Genomic DNA, 22,755 nt, shown 5'->3' on the forward strand with positions numbered 1-22,755 from the left:
TTTATTTTATTTTATTGTCCAATAAGTAAATGGCACTGGTATTGATCATTAAAGCTCGCATACCTTAAGGACCACCTACTCCCATATAAACCTACTCAACCATTACCATCATCCTCGGGGGCTTTCCTTCTGGTGCATCTGCCATCTGAAGTAAGAACCTGAGGCACTTCTTGGCTGTGGCACAGAAACGATGGAATTCCTTCCCCAGGAAGATTTGGTTGTTCTCCTCTATCATTGGCTACTGCCCTGAGTGAAGATGCTCAGGCCACAGACAAGGCCCAGGTCACAAATGTTGCCACACTGATATTCTTCCAAATGTGCCAGGTCAGGCAACTGGCCTCCTACCTGTCTCATCCTGACCTAGCCACAGTAATCCATGCAATGGTCACCTCCAGACCAGACTACTGTAACTTATTCTACATAGGCATACCCTTGAGGCTGACCCAGAAACTCCAACTGGTACAGAATGCAGTGGAATAAGTCCTTACAGGGACTCTGCATACAGCACACATCCATCCTTTGGTGCATGAGCTGTAATGTTTTCCAGTGGAGTACCAGATCAGGTTCAAGGTCTTGGTGTTGACCTTTAAGGCGCTTAATGCTCCAGGACTCACATATCTTCAGGACCACCTCTTCCAGTATACCCCCAAAGAGTGTTGTGCTCAGCAGATCAGAATCTATTGGTGGTCCACACCCTAAGGGATGCCTGGCTGTCCTTGACCTTCTCTGCCCTGACACCAACCTGGTGGAAGTCTCTGCCAAATAACATTCATGCCCTACGGGACTTGATGCAGTTCCACAGTGCCTGTAAGGCAGAGAGGTTCCACCAGGCGTTTGGTTGGGGACAGCAACAGTTACATCCTTCTGGCACTTCCACTTTCTGCTCCCCCCCATCCCTTCAGGAGGCAGTGGCACTACTGAAAAATTTTAGCACGATCTTTAGTTAATTATTATGCCTTCTATTGGTTTAAAACTGTTTTAATTATGTTTTAATTACTTTAAATTGTTTTAATTATGTGAATTATTATATTGTACACTGCCCTGAGTCCTGCCTATTAAATAGACTTTAATAATTAAAAAATTCTGTTTCATCTAGGTTCCATTATTTGCCCTCTTTCTTGTTTGTTTTAATGGCTGGTCATCATATACATACTGCTTGAAAATTGATTTGTATTGTCTTTTTAACCATATGCTATGAGGGTCCTAACTGGACAGAAAGGCAATCTACAAATGTTTTTAAAAATAAAGTAAACTGAATATCCTGTTTTAAAACTTAGTAAAAGCATATAACTGCAATTTAATTCTAACTAGAATATATTTATTGAAAGAGCATGAAATTTCGTATTTCATCAGACATTAGAACAGAATGCTATTTTAATTCTCAAAAACAACTCCACTATCTCTTTTAAATGTATAGAAGAAATCATGTTTTAAAAAAATACCTGGCTTTTAAATCCCCATCACCAGAAATTGTGGTCTCTGACTACGAGATTTTGTATATTGTTATTGCTGGTCAATTGATCGTAATAAATTGGAGAATCCCCATCAGTTATCAGCAGACACGAGAAACCACATCTTGAGCTGCTGTTTGGTAGCTGGGTCCTAAAATGTTCCCTACCCTGTCTCAATAAAAGAATGCCTGGACAATCTTAGTAATATGCATGGATCACTTGAATGTATTTGTCTTGGACTTCAGATACTGAGTGAATCAGTAGGAAGTCTCAAATTTTGTCTAGCATTAAAACAAGGAGGATTCTGCCCCAGGACATGCAAGTAGAATTAACTTACAAGCCACTAAGTTCACAGACAGCTAGAAATCTCATTGTTGCCTACCAAGTAGAGCCAGAAATTCCGCAGATGTATATGACAGCATCCAGAAGATTTAGCTGCTGAAGCCCAAGCAGGCTGCCATAGAATGATGTCAGTGCTCTCATCCCTCCACCGGATCCTAAGACTGCTACCACAGGAACCTAAGGGGGGCGGGGGAGGACAGGCACAATATAGGAAAATAAATAAAACTTGATTATGGAAAAACAGAAACTCGTAGAATTATGTTAAAGCATTATACACAGTCCTGTTAGTTGTGTGTGTGTGTGTTCATACCATGCTATAAGCATGACTGAGTTTTCTTAAAATGATCCTAGAGCTATCTGCTTGATTACATTATTCATAACTGATACTGTGTGATATACTCTTAAATATCAGAATGTCTCATCATTTTATTTCCACTGAGATGTAAACAACTGCAAATTGCTCTACAGAAGTCACTGAACATGAAAGTCATATACCTCATCTTTGCTGGGGTCCTCTCCCAGTTTGAGTGCATTACTTAGTGCCTGAGAAACTATTTTCTTCCTCTTGTCCAAAAATTGCCACTCTTCTTGACAAAGATCAAAACCAAGACGAACATCAAGATTTCTTTTGCTGGGTTACAGAATGACATTAGAGGGAGAAAATAATGAACATACACATACACCTGAAAAGATTCATTTAAAAAAAGATAAAGGGCAAACTTTTAAGATAAGTACTGACCAGGGAACAAATGCCCTGATCAAAGGGTCAGTGTCTTTATAGTTTTATTTGAAAATCATAATTGACACAGGCTTATTTATTATACTTTGTTTTAGACAGAAATAACCACCAGTCACTTTGATCATGGCCTAGTCATAAACATTTATTATTTTTTCTTTATACATTTATTTAAATATTTATTGTTTTATTGTTATACTTTGCTTGTGGTATTCAAGTTGAACAAGGAACATTTCATAAAGAAGCAGTGGCAGCTTTAAAAAGGCTGTCCCCCTGCCAGTACCCCCATCAGGAACCTGAGCAGCTAATTTTCTACCCCTTCTTCTTCTCTACGAAACTTTAAAGTCAGGGCAACCAACTGGGCATGCCCAGTGTGGTTCTTGTAATTATAATGATGAGGCAGGAATTGTGGTCCATCAAAATCATCTTATCTCATTGTACAAGTGGTCATATTCAGAAACCTGTATATGACCCTCAGAATAAGGGGAGGGACAGTGGCTCAGTGGTAGAGCATCTGCTTGGTAAGCAGAAGGTCCCAGGTACAATCCCTGGCATCTCCAAAAAGGGCCCAGGCAAGTAGGCGTTAAAATCCTCGGCTTGAGACCCTGGAGAGCCGCTGCCAGTCTGAGAAGACAATACTGACTTTGATGGACCAAGGGTCTGATTCAGTATAAGGCAGCTTCATATGTTCAAACCTGTTTTAGGTATTTTATAGAATAACAAACAGAGGATCTGAAAGGACTTGAAGGCACTCTATTTTCTCCTCTAGCACCATTTTCTCTTTCCTTTCCCAGAAAGCTCCCATAGCCTTTCCCTTTCTCCTGCATCCTTTGCTTCTTCCCATCCACCAGCCAACCTACTTTTATCTAACCCCCTATCTTCAGCTATCCCTCTTTCCATCCCCCTGGCAGTCTCCAGCTAGGATTGCTAATTCCCAGGTGGGGCAGGGGATCTCCCAGTTTGGAGACCCTCCCCTCGCTTCAGTGTCATCAGAGGAGGGAGGGAAATGTCTGCTGGGCACTCCATTATTCCCTATGGAGACCAATTTTCATAGGGTATAATGGAGAATTTTTTTGAGTATCTGGGGCCTGTTTTTTTAGGTAGAGGCACCAAATTTGCAGCATAGCATCCAGTAACTCTCCTCAAAACACCCTCCAAGTTTCAAAAATATTGGACCAGGGGGTCCAATTCTATGAACCCCCAAAAAGGTGCCCCTATCCTTCATTATTTCCAATGGAGTTAAATATTTGGGTTGAAAGAACATCTTCTAATCCTCAGTTGGAACTTATTTCATTAATGTTTACAGCAGCAAAATACACTATAGCCTCAAAATGGCAATCTAAGGATCCTTCCTCCCTGCAACAATGGGTCAAAAAGCTTTGGAAATACTTCCTATTAGATAAAATAGCTGACTTCAAATAAACGCCTAAGAAGCCATCTCAAAGGTGTTTTTTACAAGAAAAATGGTTGCCTTTCTTGAGCTGGAAATTAAACCATTCATATGATTCAGTAGCAATTAATCAATCTGATATTTTTACATTATTAACATACTATTAGTAACAAATCAATTAAATTTCTTTTTTGTATTAATATGTTTTAATTTGTCCAGAAGTATTGTACTGTTAACCTGACCGAGCAGTATGTTTGGCAGAGCCTTCTTTTTGCTATGCACCTGGATACTTTATTGCTCAGTGATGTAATCTGTTAATTTGTATTTCTTATTGGAATTTAATAAAGTTTGTTATTATTTTAAAAAAAATTATTTCCAATGGAGAGAAGGCATTTAAAAGGTGTGCAGTCCCATAAATGTGATGGCCAGAACTCCCTTTGGAGTTCAGTTATGCTTGTCACAACCTTACTTCTGGCTCCACTCCCAAAGTCCCCAGATATTTCTTGAATTGGACCTGGCAACCCTATCTCCAGCTGAGAAAACTATGGCTCAATTGTGCATTGCTGGCCAGGCCAAATTGTGATAGGCTGGGCTGAGTTGCACAGTAGGGAAACTTCAATAATGGTGGTGGTGGGGGGGGAGAGATTATACCTCATTTTCTCTAAATTCCCTTCCTCACACTATTCTCTCTTTCCATCCTCCTAGCAACCCCCTATACCCTCACCTTTCACTGCTTTCTTCTCTTTCCCACCCATTAGTTGACCTAACATTTACCTGTGCCCTATCTTCAGCTATACTTATTATTTGTTTACTTCCTTTATATCCCAGCTTTTTCCCACAATGTGGACCCAAATCAGTTTATATAATTCTTCTCTTGTCTATTTTATTCTCAGAACAGCCCCATGAAGTTGGGTTTAGAATGCATAACTGGACCAACATAACTCAGTGAGCTTCCATAGTAGAGTGGTGATTTGAGCCTGGATCTCCCAGATTCTAATCTGAAACTTTAACCACTACACCATGGTTTTCATGAGGTGGCTGCTGTTGAACAGTAGCTAGCACCCAGTCCTGGGTGAGCAATGCAAATTGCCCAGCAGTCATTTCCAGGCCTGGCCCTGATGAGTCCTCCCTTAAAGGCCAAGACAGCCCTGGATAGAGTTCTACCCATTGCTCTGCCTTTTACTGGTAGAAACCAGGGCTTGAAAACTGGCAATATTATTGCTACCTAACAACCCCCATTGCAGAAAATATTCATTTTCTAAAAGAAGAGGTGCTGCTTCTATTATTTGAGGGAGTTTCATGCCCCCAATGTATTTTTAACTATGTTTCAGATTTTTCTGAAAACCTGGGACTTGTCTTAGGTTTGTAGAATGATCTGTCTTGTCTGCTCATAGCTCCCCATGTTTATAGCCACAGATTTGGCCATGTTGAGAATTAGATATATTTACTGATTGTTCTCCCTTACTCTACATTACTGTTCTGTGGTATCAACATAGGTCCTAATATTTTGGATCCATCAGATTCAAATGGCACAAAGGGCCCTACACCATGAATACCTATGGGAAATAAGGGTCCTTTTTAATATCAAGAACTTCAAAGCAATAAAAACAAACCAGCAAAAAACCCCATCAAAACAGATCTGCATTATTGCAAGACATGGTAATTTCCATTTCATGTGCATGCACATGAAAGCTTATACATTGAATAAAAGTTTGTTTGTCTTAAGAGTGCCACTGGACTCAAACTTTGTTGTTTTTCTGAGTCAAAAATTGTTTTTATACTGCACCATGGCTTGCCTCTTCTGCATTGGGGCTGCTTTAGCCACATAAGGTTCTCAAATGAACACACATTTTATTTGGATCATGGCTATGGGTATAGAGTGGTAAAGCTGCAGTACTGCAGTCTGAACTCTGCTCATGACCTGAGTTCGATCCCAGCAGAAGCTGGGCTCAGGTAGCCAGCTCAAGGTTGACTCAGCCTTCTGAGTAGGTAAAATTAGTACCCAGCTTGCTTGTAGATGACTGGGGAAGGCAATGGCAAACCACCCCGTAAAAAGTCTGCCATGAAAACGTTGTGATGTGACATCACCCCAGAGCTGGAAATGACTGGTGCTTGCACAGGGGATATCTTTACCTTTTTTATAATTCCAACAGATCAAATAGAAGAGTCCAGTGGCACCTTTATATCTCTGGCCAGTTTCTACATAGCCTCCATGCATCTCACGAAGAGAGCTGTGTTTCTCAGAAGTTTATGCTACAATAAAATTTGTTAGTTTAAAAGGTACTACTAGACTCTTTACTATTTTGCAGCAACAGACTAACACAGCTAACTCCTCTGGGTCTGTGACCATTAGATCAAATGAAATATTATGCCTCTGGAACAGCAGCAGCATCATTATTCACTTATTATGATCAAAGATCAGTCAACACCATCATAAGAGCACAGGCTAAATCTTGTAAAAGTTTGTTAGCAGTCTGTCAATGATGCCAAGATTCACTCACATTTGTTCGGCTTTCACACGTATTTTCATACTTTGTTCCTATGAAAAAAGAAGATACTCTAAAAGAGGCTGCAGGGGAAAATAAACAAATTTCCCTATGTACCTTGCACTACTCCTATTGCTTGGTTCATTAAATCTGTCTTCCTTTGGGGCACTTATACTGCACAACCTTATGAATCATGGTCCTTGCTTTTGCCCAGAATTCATAGAACCTTACCCACAAAGTAAGAGAAAGACACAACAAGAACACAAGCCACCCTCTAGATGCTACCCAACCATTTAAAATGTAGTACAGCAAAAAAGACAGCAAGCAGATCTAGTGAATTTCCCACAGCTTTGAGTAAGCACGAGTGAAAAAGTGTCTGTGCCTTGTCATTAGTTGCATGGGTGAGTCTTCCTGCATTGTAGGTGGGTAGTATCATTTAGTGACAGGAAAACTGTAAGAACTTTCAATAGCTGAGCCATGCACAGCTTGTAATTTTCCAAGCCAAAAACAGTCAATCAATCATGTACTACCAGATGCTTGACAGCCGTTTTATTTTTGCAGCCCATGGTTGCCCTACATTGGCTGGTATTCTGTGCTCTACTGAGTGGAACACAAGTTGTGCATGTCTACATTAAGTCAATTAAAATCTCTGAACTCCACCTCCAACCTGTCAGAAGCTTTTGGGCTCCACTGCCACTTGAAGATGCTAGACTTTACCCTCCAGACTCTTTACCAGAATTAGTGAAATGGAAAGCTTTTAGGAATATCTATGCCCAACACAGTATCACTGTCAAGTTACACTGCAGAAGGAGAGGGAGAAGGAAGGACACCCCTGCTACTGAGCAGCAGAGACAGCAGCAAGCAGCAGCCAGAACACAAGGCCTAGAGACGATTTTTCCCCTCCCCATCCTCCCATTGCTGCTGTCATCATCTAGTGTCATGTGAAGAGAGCCCAAATCCTAGGACAATGGAAATAAAAACAGTATAAAACATCTAATAAACAATGCAATATTATTTGTAAAAAAGCTGTCTAAAATTATGTGCATTTTGTGTAAGCCTCCTTGGAAGTAAATCACTGAAAGACCAAGGGGGGGGGGGATTTAAATAAATAAATGAGCTCCCATCACAACCCACATTATCCCAAAAGCATTATAATGTAGCAAAAAAAATTAATAAACTGGAATTGTATACTTTTCCTAATGGAACAGTCATTTCAACGTGCTTTCCCAAGGGAAGTGAATGAAACGGAACAATCCCTGTTCCAAGAACCGTGCTGTGCTTTTCAAAGTCAGGACTCACTCCATCCTGGGAAGAAACAGACTGCATTCATTAAGATTATATTTATTTAGAAAATTTCATATTGCAGCTCTCCAGAAACCTGCTTGAGGCAGCTTACAACACAAGAATTAGCAATAATATAACAAGCCATAAAAACAACATTCAGCATCCTAAAATTACATTAATAAAACAACCCTCAAGCTAGAAACAGACCACAAAACGTAAAAAATGAAATTTCTCAGCTAAAAACCTGCATGAAAGAAGTGTTTGGACTTTGTGCATAACAGCAATAGGGTAAGCATCAAGTGGGAAAGCATCCCAAACACAAGGTACCATGGCTGAAAGAACCTCATCTCTGTAAGCAGGGGCACAGGAAGTAAGGTTTGGGACGAGGGAAGGAGGGAGGAGGAGGAGACTGGATTTATACCCAGTCCTTCACTCAAGAGTGGCTTACCATCTCCTTTCCCTTCCTCTCCCCACAACAGACACTCTGTGAGATAGGTGGGGCTGAGAGAGCTCTTTTGAGGAATGCTCCTGAGAGAACAGTTCTTTAAAGAACTGTGACTGACCTAAGATCACTCAGCAGGTGCATGTGGAAGAATGGGGAATAAAACCTGGTTCTCTCAGATTAGAGTCTGTGTACTTAACCACTACACCAAACTGGCTTTCATGGGCTGGTCAGTACAGGAGAAAGTAGTATGTCCACAAGTATTCTAAAATGGACTGCATGGACATTTCTCACCTGAAGGACTGTAATGGTTTGTTCCACCTCCACACCCAGTTCTGAACAGACATCTTTACCAATGTGAAAGACAAATGGAATCGCACAATTCTTATCAGAGTCTAGTTTGCATGGGATGTTCAGCTGCTTCTCATATGATCCTGGAAGTGAAAGCTTGAATTGGTTGGTGCCTGTAGATGACAATGAGAGGTGTATTGTTAATAGTAAAATAGTAGAATACATAGATAGATAATAGCATCAATAAGAGCAGAGTAATCAAAACCACAAAAGCCAAATTACCAGTTTTATTATAAGACATGTCTGCTATACATATATGGAGGAAATGAAACATTCTCTTTGGTTAAATGAACTTTAAAAAATTAATTCTGTGAGGCCTTTTCTCTGCATTGCACACACCCACTACTTTCCTCCTAGGCTTGCCAATCCCCAGGTCCCAGCAGGGGTTCTCCCGCTTTCCCAGGCTCCTTCCTGCTTCCAGTCAGCTGGCTGGTGGGGGAAGCCTCGCCCCCACAGCCCCCATGTACCTTTCCACCTCCAGAGACTTCAGACGCCACTGGAAAGTGGAGTTGGGATGGTGTGTCTGCGTCTTTAAGGCTGAAGGAGGACGGGGGAGCAGGCAGAATAACATGGCTGTGAAAGTAGCCTAGACTCTCCTTGGTTGCACAATCTTTGCAGAGGTCGTTTGCAGCCCAGACCCTTCCTTGGTCACAGCTCCAATCTGTCTACAATGACTAGTTTGACAAAAAAGACTGGGGGGGGAGCAGCTAAGTGTCATGGATTGCTCTGGGTTAGCTTAGGAAGAGGGGTCCTCCAAAGAAAAGGACAACATGCCCCCAAGTCCAACCTTGACAGACCTTCCCAGTGAGATGGGCTTTCCAATGCTTTCCTAAAAGGACCCTGCACTAGTAGGCCCCAGCATGCCCATGACCAGACCCACCATTGTCTCCTGAAGCACCCCAGGAACAGAGGCTGAGGCATGGATCAGGCTCAGGAGTGCATGCCAGGTGGTCCAAAGCCTGCCCTCTTTAAAGAAGTGCTAAGAAAGACAGAAAAGTCACAAGATCTGGGCCCCAGTACTACACCTCATGAGTAGGACTCCATTTATGAGTAGAAGCCTAATGTAGAACCCAGCAACATTTGTAGGGAAACCTTGTGTGTGAGAAGCCCTGTTTCTTGATGTTGTGTGTATGGGGACAGACAGGATTGTATACATTGAATATTGAATATTGCAAGGAGGAAGGGGCTTTGGCTTCCATGTCATTCTTACATAATTCATGGGAGGAGGAAGGGCAGTAAAAAGTATGATAACCTATGGCAGTTTACTGCTCATACATAATCATTTAGTTCATAGTCATGCCCAACTATGCATTTTGTTTCTTTCTTGATTCCCCCTTATTATCCCACTTCACAGACACTACCACCCACCACAACCTCTGTCACACAAGTTCAGGGATACAGGTAGATCAGGCAGCCACCATTTGCCATCTGTCTTGCCTCTTTTTAATATACAGAGAAACTTGACCCTTTCTCTTATGAAGTCCCCTCTCTCACTCACAAAGACACCACCAGACAGAGCAGCCCAGTTCCCTTATTAACCACTCCTCACACAGACATTTCACAGAGTTTCTGAGGTTGGTACCCAAAAACCGCTGGTTTTATGTATGTGTGTGAGTGTGTGTTTCTTTCCCTGAGACAGTACAGTCAGCGGGGTTAACCATAAAACAGTTAACTTTTACTGAAGGCTTTAAGCAACATTGGAATGATTCAGGTTAACAGTGATTCAGGTAAATTTCTTAACATGAACTTTTGGCCCTTAACTTGATTCAGGCTTGCTTGACTATTTGTTACAAGTGATCATCCTTTCAGACTACTATTTTATCACTGGCTCAAACTGTCATCTACACAGCTCTAGTTCTCTCTACAACTGAATTAAGGGCTCTCACTGTCAGCTCTCCTCCCAACATTCCATCAGTTGTCACTGGTTGTTTGTGAGAGAGGCAGAACATCATACTCATCTTCGTTGTGATATTGTCAAAGGGTAGTCTGGACGCTGAGGCTTTGGATTCAGTGTGGGTGGGAAGAGTGGGGCAGATGGACTGTGCTTGCTGGTCAGTCTACAACAGTAATTAGATTGCTCACCATCCTGCCAGTATCTTGAGAACTAGCCTGCTTTTTACAGACTTGGGTTGCATTTCATTTAAAACCTAGACCTCATTCACAGAAAAAAACCATTAAAACACAGCCACGTTTTCCCATTCTGCATATTATGGGAGGGAAAAAGCAAACATACAAACCTACCATGTTCTGTCAGCTTGAACTTTTCATCTTTGTTAATTACTCCTTCCAGACTAAGGCATGGATGAGCCTATGTGGAAGTTGGGAGGGAAAATACTAGTTTTGTAATGTCATTGCATCAGCAAATTCCAGCATAGTGAATGTACAGCACACACAATTTAGCTGCAAACTGTGTAATAGAACAAAGATGTAACTGAAGGGCTAGACTATGTATTTTGTTTTCGCCAGGGACATATCTGGGTCAGGTGACAAGGCATGTTCTGATGGTTTTTTGTTTTTTTATATGCCACCTTATATGCTCAGGATCGTTTGCAAATCACCATTTAAAACATATAGAAAAGCCTCAAACAGGCCCCCATTCAAAGTTCTGCACTTCCCAATCATACATGGCCCCAATTTGGATCAGGATTACTCTTCACAGCCTCAAGAGGCTTATGCCTCCACCCTTGTGCTATTTTTCCTGACCTAAAACCACTTAAGCAACCTGCTATTTGCCCTGGGGTAGAGGCTGCACATATACTGAAGAGCTACATGTTATGTTTCCATAATGGGGCAAAGAGATTCTCACCAGAGCCATTTCAGATTAGAAAAATGGCATGGAGAGATGATATAATCCCCTGCTCTCTGATTTCCAGAGTCCTGATCAGAATTAGAGCATATGCCTGTGAAGGGCAGAACTGCAGAACATATCTCTCCACCCAACCTGGAATCAACTCTGGGGAAAGCATAGGCCTGCTGATATCCTTTTATTGGCTAGGTAACTGATCCTAAGTGGAGTGCCATCATATTGTTTCTACAGATGATAGCTGCTTAGTCAATGATTCATCCTGCACCTGAAAATAATAATTACTAGAGGACAGAAGATACATTGCTATGATTTAGTGCTCTGCATTCTGAAATAGCCTAATAAACTTTAAGATGAGTGGAAGGAAAGAGTTTTTAGACACGTGACTTGAGGAAATGTTGCCAGTAGAAGAACATGTATATTCTACAGTTTACTAGAGCAGAAGTTTTCCACTGAGGTCCCAAGGGAAGTTATCAGGTTTCTTCAATGAGAAAATATAACAGTAGACAAAGTTCCCTGGCAGACAGACTGGCCACCAGCACCCACCCTGGCCTGGATGGCCCAAGCTAGACCAGTCTCCAAAGCTAAGCATGGTTGGAGCTAATTAGTACTTAGATGGGAGACCAACCCAGCTGCCCACCTGGATCTATATTTATGGACTGATTTTGAAAAGGCTCTTATTTTAAGTTTTCTGTAAGGGTTCCCATCACTCCGCTGGGTGCTCCCTGCCCCTCTCCACCAAGCCTGCCTCTCCCTTAGAATCAGCCAGCCTTAGAAAGGTATAGGAAGGCACCTGGAAATTGGCAACCATACGAGGAGAGATTATGTATTTGTGGGGACAAGAAACCGGAAGATAGGGAACATTTATTATTCCAATGTAAATTATATCAGTGTATTAGGGCCGACTATATACTCCCGATCTGTTCCAGTGTCCCTGGGAGAAATATTAGATATCAGCTAGACAAATTATTGGCGGATAGGAATAAAAGAACCACTTTATGTGTGGCAAAATTTGTTTCGCGAGCTATAAGTCTCCGGAAGCAATTCCTAAGGGAAATATCCAACTGAATGCCTTGGCTATGGAACCTAACTAGTGTTCTGGAGGGAAATTATATCATACTGTGTATGTTTTATTCTGATTATTGTTTTACCTGACTGTATTTCATTATTTGTATTTAATTTGAGTGGTCTATGACCGTATTAAACTTGACTTGACTTGACTTGACTGGCTCCTTGAAGTTCTTCTGTGCCTCATTATTGCAGCATGGGTTCAGCATGAAGGTTCTCTCCACTCTTCTTTGGCTGGCTTTTCTGCCTTCCTTTTATTCTCCTCTATCCTTCCTAGCCCCACTCCCTCAATCTCATCCCTTTCCCCAATCATGGCAGAGGCAGTTTATTTCACACCTGTGTCCCCATCATTAACATGTATAGACCCTCTGCTCTTCTACCTGGGTAGGCTCTTTCCACCTCCCCTGTCCTGCTCTCTGATTTACATTGGAGAGGTTTGTCCTCCTCCTGCTCTCCATCAGGCCTTTCTGAGCCCATTCTCAATGCTTTGCACCAGCTGTCTCCCTGGTTACCAGCGTGACCTCCCCCTTCTCCACAGTCAGGCCTGGCATGTTCTCCATTCCACTGCTAGGAAGCCCAGAAATTGCCTGCTCCATCTGCTACTATACGATGCCTGCCAGCCTTTATCTTCCTCAGGTGTGTCCATGCCATGGTTGCAGAGGGTGAGGGAGTCCAGGAATATGTCCACCTCAGACATATTCAGATACCATTTTAACCACTGAAATTGCAAATAAATAATTCTGGAATTTGCAGTCATTTGATTTTCTATACACTCACCACAAGGACTCCATTTGTAACAACTTCAGTAGGAGTATCCGAACTATAAACACAAAATATTGAGGTGAATAATTTTGACAATTTATTTCTCTGTCCCTTCTGTAGTTCTTTACTTTCATTTCCACCTCTTAATCCCCCCATAGCACTTGCAACATGCAAGAACTGTCCAGTTTTTAAATTGTGCAGGGAATATACAATTCTTATGCTATTAAAAATGGTGTGTCATAGTAGGGATATATATGCATCACAGCCTCGTAAACATTTTCTTGCAAGTGTTAAGACAAAAAACCCATGAATCAGAATCTTTCCTATGAAAGAAGCCAGTCACACCATTATCCCTCATCTTCACCCATCCTAGTCTACTTTTTTTTAAAAAGTGTTTTTTACTGTCACCTCTCAGTTATATTCTGCAGAAATTCACTAAAAGAGCACAACAATGAGAGCTCAGACAAAAACGAAGCATCTTTAAAACCACAATGCCCAATGACTCAGTAAGAGCACTGGAGAAGAGATATCATGTCCCAATATTCCTAAAGCAACTCAGAATACTCTAGCAGTTGCCAATATGTAATATTCTTTTTTAGTATGCCAGTAGCAGGAAGAGTAAAGAAAGATAATACAAATGTGCTGTAAGTATTGTAATGACATATAGCCAAAGTAATCTGCAATACAGGATAAAAGGTACATTTCCCAGAAATGAATGTGTGCGTGCTATGCCAGCAATGCAAGACTGTCTCCACAATACCAGTGTTACAGAATTAGGGATGGATTGGGTCTCAGCCGTCTACTAAACCTATGCTATTTCAATTTCTATAGAAATTACCTTCTATAGTTAAAACTTGGTTGTGTTTCACTTGTACATGCCTTTTGCCTCACATGACTTTTGCCTTTTGGAATGTTTATATACGATCAAATTCTAAATAGAGTATCAAAACCTAGCTTCCTGGACTCTCTTACTCACTCTAGCTCTGCCTGAGTTTCCTTGACCTTCTTGACCCAGAGAGATGGAAAGAAAGGGTGGAGCTTTGTTGTGCACATCAGAAATGTATATCAGATGCTTGACACAGAGTTGATTGACAGTTACACTGGCTTTTAGGGATGGGAAAAGGTACTTAAGAATGAATTTATTTTTGTTCCTGGTTGTTTTGACCAAGCACGCTGTGTTATGGGACTTGACAAAATAACCAGGATATATCCTTTATAAAATTACAGTGCACTTTAATTGGATATTCAATTAATTTGATTTTGTTCGCTGCATACCACATTCTTATGCATTTTAAATAATTTGTATTTGGGATTGAAATTAAATAAATAAAAGCTTTGTAGAACAACTCTCTCTCTTTCTTGATGCAACTGGGAAAACCAGCCCCTCTCCCTCCCCAAATGAACACAATGGAAAAGGGAGTGCATGAAAAGGTTCCTGCAACCCCCGGGTCAGCCCTGCCACTAGGCAAACTAGGGCGCCAGCCTTCTGGGGGCACCAAATTGGGCACCCTCCCCCCATGTGGCTCAGTGATGTTAACAGTGCAGGTGGGGGGCACAAGAAGTTAGCCTTGCCTAGGGAGCCAGACAGTCTATGTCCAGCCCTACTCCAACCAGTAAACAGTTCCTAAAGGATCACTTCCTGAAGGGAAATTCAAAAAGACAAATTGATGCATGGAAAATATTTTTTTCTGTAAACTCAGCTCAATGTCCTACTATTGCAGAGCTGACTACATCAATGAAATTTCACGAATACATCACTGAAACTTCATGAATACAAACTAGCAAACAGTAAATCATGTGGGCTCAAGGGGTGCTTTTAGCCATTAAGCACCCCTAACACTGACCCAAACTTGTGATATCTATAAATAAATATACAACAGCAAATACAGTACTGCTGCATAACTGGATTGGTAAACTCAGTAGTTGCACTTCTAGTCTCCTTTTTAAAAAAATATGCATTAATAGGGATGCCAGTGAAGGTCTGGCATCCTTGGGAGCTTAAGGGGCAGGGCAAGTGACTGAAATGCCATCAGTATATACCTCCATCACATCTAGGCAAAAACGCCAACATGGCATCAGCACACCACCAGTACTCTAGAAACTACATTATTACACAGAGTGTCTACAGTGTCTAAATTTAATAAATCCCCAAGCCATTTGTTTAATCCACAGTTCCCTGATGCAGCATTTCAGCCTTTGTGACATGGAAGAATCAAACGACTCTTACCTTTTCTCTAGCAAAAACACTACATCAAGTTCTTCCTTGTCCTACAAATAAATAAATACTATTTAAAGGCAATTTACAAATATAGGAACAAATAGAGGAGAGCCAGTTTGGTGTAATGGTTAAGTGTGCAGACTCTTATCTGGGAGAACTGGGTTTGATTCCCCACTCCTCCACTTGCAGCTGCTGGCATAGCCTTGGATCAGCCATAGCTCTTGTAGGAGTTGTCCTTGAAAGGGCAGCTGCTGTAAGAGCTCTCCCAGCCCCACCTACCTCACAGGGTGTCTGTTGGGAGGGGGAAGGTAAAGGAGATTCAGAGTATAAGGTGGGGAAAAAATCCAATATCATCATCATCAACAAGACTATGAAAATATAAGAACATGATTATTGGGGGGGAAGAGGGAAGCAAATGAATCAAAGCCCCTAATATTTACCCACAGACAGCTGGGAAGAGGAGGGAGAGACCACTTAAACTGATCCTGAATTAATTTGAACCAAGAAATAAAGTAATTTATAGAATAGACCACCTCTCAAAGTAAAATACATTCAAGAGCAATTACACCTTTACTTTCAGTTAATGGCTAAACTGCTAGTACATAAATTTGGACTGGTATGTATTGTCATGTTTTCTAATGGAAAGCTCAACTAATCTCAGCCATCATATAGACTGAGCAAAACCAGTTTAAATAAACATTCTAAAGAGTGGATCTAATTTAAAAAAAAATGAATTAAAGAACTAAGACTCACCTCTTTTAATTTAAAAGTGTTTTTCACAGGACGGCCTGGCTTAATTCCCGTCACATCAAAGACAACAGAAGTAAGTTCATCACTAACAAGAACATCTTCATCAAAGAGTGTCAACTCAAGAGTGTTCTGGAATGAGAGGACAGAGAGGACAACTGAAACAAAAATCCTAAGAAAAAAATAGCAGGAAAATAACAGATATATTAAATGCCAAGATCCTTCAATCATTTTTAAATAGTTAAAAGTTTATTATTTTCAAATAGCTGATGCACTACACTCACATTTTTATAATATTCCCATTTAGAAAAAATTCCTGTACAGAGTCATAAACTTCTCTTGGAAGTCCTTAACTTAAAATCATAGCAGATTAGGAGTTCCAAGCTCCTTCTTTGCTTCTAATGACTCATGTAAGTTTGAACGAGCTATTTAGGTTTCTCAATTTGTTCAATGGTTATATACCACTTCTTTTAGAGGCTGCCACCTGATTAAATCATAACTTTTCCAGGCTTTTGCTTTTCATGACTTGTCTCCCTCGCAGTAAGCAACAACTGCAAAACAACTATCAGAATCTGAATGTAGAAAAATTTGGCAAAAATAATTGACTATTGCATAGCTCCATAGAAGGGCAGGATATAAATACAGTAAATAAAATAACGATTGAAGAATTTATTGGCTTGACATGATTTTTCAAAAACGACAATACCATAACTGGGTGCTACCTGCTAAAGCTCTGGATGGCTCTACAGAGAAGGAATGGGCTTGAAGGATCATAGTTCCTGTACTTAATGCAAAAGCAAAGTTTTACCATAAAATCAGGTCTGGGGTGAAGTGTTTCTTGGGCAGTTCTTACCATACCATTCATGAGACTACCACAGAATGCTTCCCCCAATTCTAAGAGTTAAGGGCAAGTGCCTGCCAAGAATAACATTACACATGAGGCAAGTGCAGGAAGAAGACAAGTGAGTGCTGAGATAGGTGAGACCCTACTGAATACTTATTTGTAAACTAGATTATATCCTATTTTCTCCCAAGAAGGATCTTTTGCTCCTGGAAAACTGAGCAACTTCTTTGCTCATTCTCTGTAGCCTAGGAATGTTACCAAATATTAATCAATCTGTATTACGAAGAATTTCCCCTCACCTTGACAGCACTGTTAATTCTATACTGGAAAGTTTCATTCCACTCTGGGTCACTGGAGTTGTCAATAACCTGAGTTCGGTATACAATTGGTGATGCAGTTGGCAGACGCAACTCCACATAACAATCTGCCTTGGAAACTAAAGGGGAAAAGATAAAAATGTAGCCATCAGACTATTTTCCTATATCACCTCATTACTTTCTCCACATCCAGCAGTCTTCTAGGATGAAGAGAAGGTGCCCTTCAAAATAGACCTCCTTTAACAGCAATCATTAGTAACTATTATTCTGCAAAACAAGAACACTCTTCAAAATTGCTCCAAAGAAAATCAATTAGTATTTTAAGCCATTGCATCAAAGAAATCCTTACTAATTATGGTGGACGATATAACCACTGAAGTGGTGCCATGGTCGGACCACCTTGCCCTTAAGGCTCGTGTAGACACACCACTCCAAACCTGTTTAGGCGATGAGCCTAATATGGCTCACCCGCGGAGCCAGATGGACCCGGAGCAGTTCCAGACAGCACTGCGGGATCCCTGACCCTCTGGCAATCCCCTTGATGGCCTGGTCGAGACCTGGAATAGCCGGCTCTTTAGGGCCATTGATGAGATCGCACCACGACGCCCTCTGCGACCTCGGACTAGGCTGGCTCCGTGGTACACCCCGGAGTTACGCCAGCTGAAACAAGGTCTTAGACGGCTAGAGAGGCAATGGCGGCGCACTCGCGACGAAGCGTCTAGAACATCTTATAGGGAGTTTATGAGGTCCTATGAGATGGCAGTCAAGGCCACAAAGAAAAGATACTTTGCGGCTAGGATTGCATCTGCAAATTCGCGCCCGGCACAATTATTTAGGGTAATTCGGAACCTTACTACATTGCCACAAGGCAAACCAAATGTTAAGGAATTGGAGATTGGCTGTGAGGCTTTTGCGAAATTTTTTGCAGACAAGGTCCAGTCACTCCGCCACGACTGCCCTGCCATATTAGATACAGTAAGTGAACTCGAGGCCCCGTGCGTGTCTTCTGGTTTGACCCTGGACCACTTCAACCCGCTCAGCTTGGAGGAAGTCGACAGAATCCTTGTCACTGCACGCCCGACTACTTCTGATCTGAACCCATGCCCCTCCTGGCTAATTAAGGCCTGCCGGAGGAGCTAAGATGTCCTATACGGGACATCAGAAATAGATCTCTTTCAGAGGGCTTTTTTCCAACGCCCCTGAAGGAGGCAATGGTCCGCCCTCTCTTGAAAAAGCTACATCTGACCCAGCCGAATTGGCTCATTATCGGCCGGTGTTAAACTTGCCCTTCTTGGGCAAAATTATCGAGAGGGCTGTGGAGTTGCAGTTACAGGGCTTCTTGGCTTCTTGGATGACACTTAGATCCATTCCAGTCCGGCTTCCGCCCGGGCCATGGGACGGAGACAGTGCTGGTCGCTCTCATGGATGACCTCCGGCGGCATCTGGACCGAGGCGGCTCAGCGGTATTGCTGTTGTTAGACCTATCGGTGGCATTCGATATGGTCGACCATCAGCTGCTGAGCCACTGCTGAGCCGACGTAGGAATTCGGGGGCTAGCCTTACAGTGGCTCTTCTCCTTCCTTGAAGGTCGGGGACAAAGGGTGGCAACTGGGGGAGAGGTGTCCCAGAGGCGCCTACTTAATTGTGGGGTGCCCCAGGGGGCAGTTCTCTCCCCGATGCTGTTTAACATCTTCATGCGCCCCCTTGCCCAGATTGCCCGAAGGTACGGGCTGGGTTTTCACCAGTACACTGATGACACCCAGTTCTATCTATTGATGGGCGGCTGGACTGGAGACATCCTGAAAATCTGGACCGAGCGTTGCAAGCCGTGGCAGGGTGGATCAAGTCGAGTGGGCTGAAGTTGAATCCAGCAAAGACAGAGGTCCTTTGCATGGGCCGCGGCGGGCCAGGGGAGGAGATCTCCCTACCAGCTTTTGACGGTGCGTCGCCGATACCAGTGCGCAGGGTCAAAAGCTTGGGAGTGCTTCTGGAGCCTTCTTTGACAATGGAGGCACAGATAGCTGCTACTGCCAAAGCCGCCTTTTTCCATCTTAGGAGGGCGAAGCAGCTGGCCCCTTTCCTGGAACGCGGCAACCTGGCAACAGTGATCCATGCAACGGTCACCTCAAGGTTGGACTACTGTAATGCCCTCTACATGGGGCTGCCCCTGTACCGAACTCGGAAACTGCAGCTGGTGCAGAATGCGGCAGCCAGGCTGTTAGTGGGACTACCTCGGTGGGAGCACGTGCAGCCTAGGTTGCGGGAGCTGCATTGGCTGCCAATTGTGTTCTGAGTTCGTTACAAGGTGCTGGTTATTACCTTTAAAGCCCTATATGGCCGAGGACCTGTCTACCTTAGGGACCGCCTCTCTCCATATATCCCCCAGAGAGCACTGAGATCTAGCTCCCAATATCTTTTAAAAATCCCTGGACCAAGGGAGGCCAAATTGAAAACAACCCGGGAGCAGGCCTTCTCAGTAACGGCTCCTCATTGGTGGAACCAACCACCAGCCGAGGTTCGAGCCCTGCAGGACTATAATCAGTTCCGCAGGGCCTGCAAAACTAGCCTTTTTCAAATGGCCTACAAGATTGAATCCTGAAATGACACCTCTCTCTCTCTCGGCTTGACTTCGCGAACGAAGATTTAAGAAAGGTGCAGTAGTCCACGTCTGTTGCAGGCTCGCTGGTGGCTGACAAGACCAATGCAGGACAGGCAGGTCCGGCCACAGTGGCTGCAGGGAAAAGTCTGATTTGGGGTTGGTGCTGTAGCAGTACGATTCTTCCTCGATCTCCTTTTGTCCTCAAGACCAGCTATGCGTGTGTTCTCAAAGGAAGAGATAGCCTGGTGGATGGTGTGTCTCCATGCTTTGCGATCTGAGGCTAGGTCAGACCACTGGTGATGGTTAATGCAACAGGTACCAAGGGATTTCTTCAAGGAGTCCTTGTACCTCTTCTTTGGTGCCCCTCTATTTCGATGGCCGGTGGAAAGTTCGCCATACAGGGCAATCTTGGGAAGGCGGTGGTTTTCCATCCTGGAGATATGCCCTGCCCAGCGCAGCCATCTGACATACATCTAATATGTTCGCATTGTAGCACCTTAATTGTAATGGTTTTAACTAATTATTTATTTAATGTATTTTAATGTATTTTACCATATAATGTATTAAATGTAATCATGGTACTTCCATGTCTGTGAGCCGCCCTGAGCCTGCTTCGGTGGGGAGGGCGGGATATAAATAAAAAATATTATTATTATTATTATTATTTTACTGGCATAAAGTCAGCACATTTTATATTCTGCACATAAACAAAAAATAATCACAATTGGTCATGTACCTGTTCTTATTTTGTTTTCATTCCTTCAGTCTGCATGCTGTATTCTGAGCCTAATAGCATTATAGATTCATGCAGGACAAATAGGTAGAAAAAGAAGCAAGGCTATGATCGGAATTGGGGAGAAAGGTATCAATATCAGCAGTGTTTAGTTTCTAGTTCTAAATATCAGCACCTCTTCTTGGAAATTATGCACTGGTTGAGCCACTAAAGATGCAAAAGAATTTTTACTTTTCCTCATTACATCATCATAGATAATAATTCCCTAATGATAGTAGCCTATTGACTGATTGCACTCAACAAACCATTGGTCCATCATGTGTCAGTCACGCCTCTGGGTTCCCATTGACTGACTCCCTTGTCCCTCACCTACTGCAGGCCTGGGAACACTGAACAAACCACCAGAACAGTTTTACCTCAGAGACAGAAACATCTCCAAAGCTTCTCTGCGTCCTCTCCATCAACTGGCCTCAGAAAGGGCTGCTGCTCTACTGAGGCCTCACAAAGTATTTCCTCAGAGACCATGGTGGCCACCTCTTTCCTGTCACTCCCTCCTCCCCTCAGCCTTGCCCCAGGACAGACAAGGACTGGGCCACTGGGGAAGCTGCTAGCCAGAGGCTGTTGCTAGGCAAAAAAGGGAAAGCCCTCAGCTGAATATAATGCCACAGGGTCCACCTTCCAAAGCAGTTATTTTCTCCAGGATGGGGAGAGAGATCTGCTGTCAGGAGTTCAGTTGTGATCCCAGGAGATCTTCAGGCTCCACCTGGAGGTTGGCTATCCTAGGCATGGCAACACCCTCTGGGTGACTTGATACCACCTAAGTAGCATGACTTAACTAGGCCTGGTTGCTTGATCCTGTCCAACAGCAACCCCACTATGATAGTCAGTGTAATTTAGCAGGTGCCAACTACAGGTTGGGAAATTTTTGGATATTTGAGGGAAATATCCACCCTGGAAAGGGTAGGATTTGAGGAGGGGTGGGACCTCAGACAGGTACAGTGCCATAGATTGCACCCTCCATATCAGCCATTTCTTCCTGAGGAACCCACTGTTGCCAATCTCCAAATGAGGGCTGGAGATCATTCAGAATTACAACTGCTCTCCAGATGGTAGAGATCAGCTCCCCTTGAGGTTGGGAGGGGGAGTGAATGCCTTCACTTGGGTGGGGGGGGCACTCGCCCAGAGCCTCTTTCTAGAACCAGTTGTATTTTTCTCCACAAGAGGCCTTATTCCTAGTGCTCAAATAAACCCAAACAAATTTAAATGCCAAAATAATATACATTTTATGTTATATTGAAGATGCTGATTGGATCATTTGACCTATATCACATGAAAGTAGCAAACCATTCTAGGGCTTCTCATAAATCTGATAAAGCTAAAAAAAAAAAAATTAAAAAGTGGCCCTGATAAATGTAGCATTCATTTGAAATGTTCCTTTCTTGTTTCTTTTGTTTTTGTTTTTGTAATGGATTTACTTTTATAGTTAGCCTCTTTTTATAAGAGTCCAGTCTTTAGAGACACTCTGCCTATAAGTACTAAAGATAGACACTAAATGTAGTGGTCTGTTTTATGGATGTTTTTGTGGTACCCAGCGGCTACTTCTGTAGACTAGGCTTGTTATTAATGGATTGTTTTGTTTCTATATTGATAACTAATGATGTTTTTATGACTTTGTGGTTTACTTGCAGGATTCTGGAAATGCAGTATATAAATTCGCTAAATAAACAAGCAGATAACAAGCAAAGGCTGTTGCCTACATATCACAATTGTGGGCTTCCCAGAGGCATTTGGCTGGCTGATGTTGGATTCAGATTATAAATTATATCTGGTTCTATATATGTTCATTTCTAGAAAGATGCTGTTTTTTCAACTGAACTTATAAATTTGTTTTCACACAAACACACCAAAATGTTAAGAGACTAAAAACATTGTCTTAGTAATAGTAGCAAGACCACATGAAATGCATAGCATTGACATACAAAAGAAACTAGCAGTCCATGGCCACTTACATAGATCTGTTCCTTTAATGTTTCTGGCTTTAAGAATTTTGACTGTAAGGTTGTAGTAAGGGTGCTTCTCACGCTGAAAAGATAACCAGACCAAACATTAAACTTTGGCAAAGTGTAATTTTGAAAAGAAAAGAAAAAAGCAAGAAGAGTAGCATTATTAGAAATATCAAGAG

General features: G+C 42.3%; 1 protein-coding gene across 1 annotated transcript in view; it reads right to left on the minus strand.

Moving 5' to 3' along the window:
• The window catches only part of PLA2G4F (phospholipase A2 group IVF), a 57,528-nt gene that overhangs the window by 15,806 nt on the left and 18,967 nt on the right, over positions 1-22,755 (minus strand). The window contains exons 2-12 of the mRNA XM_060262646.1: positions 22,583-22,655; positions 17,224-17,360; positions 16,087-16,212; positions 15,343-15,383; positions 13,131-13,173; positions 10,724-10,790; positions 8,426-8,595; positions 7,597-7,710; positions 6,421-6,458; positions 2,289-2,424; positions 1,834-1,970 (exon numbers count right to left, since the gene is read on the minus strand). Coding sequence (XP_060118629.1) covers positions 1,834-1,970; positions 2,289-2,424; positions 6,421-6,458; positions 7,597-7,710; positions 8,426-8,595; positions 10,724-10,790; positions 13,131-13,173; positions 15,343-15,383; positions 16,087-16,212; positions 17,224-17,360; positions 22,583-22,655 — 1,082 coding nt within the window. The remainder of the gene's footprint in view (positions 1-1,833; positions 1,971-2,288; positions 2,425-6,420; positions 6,459-7,596; positions 7,711-8,425; positions 8,596-10,723; positions 10,791-13,130; positions 13,174-15,342; positions 15,384-16,086; positions 16,213-17,223; positions 17,361-22,582; positions 22,656-22,755) is intronic.

The sequence above is a fragment of the Heteronotia binoei genome, chromosome 21, assembly GCF_032191835.1.
Source record: "Heteronotia binoei isolate CCM8104 ecotype False Entrance Well chromosome 21, APGP_CSIRO_Hbin_v1, whole genome shotgun sequence".
NCBI classification, from domain to species: Eukaryota; Metazoa; Chordata; class Lepidosauria; order Squamata; family Gekkonidae; genus Heteronotia; species Heteronotia binoei.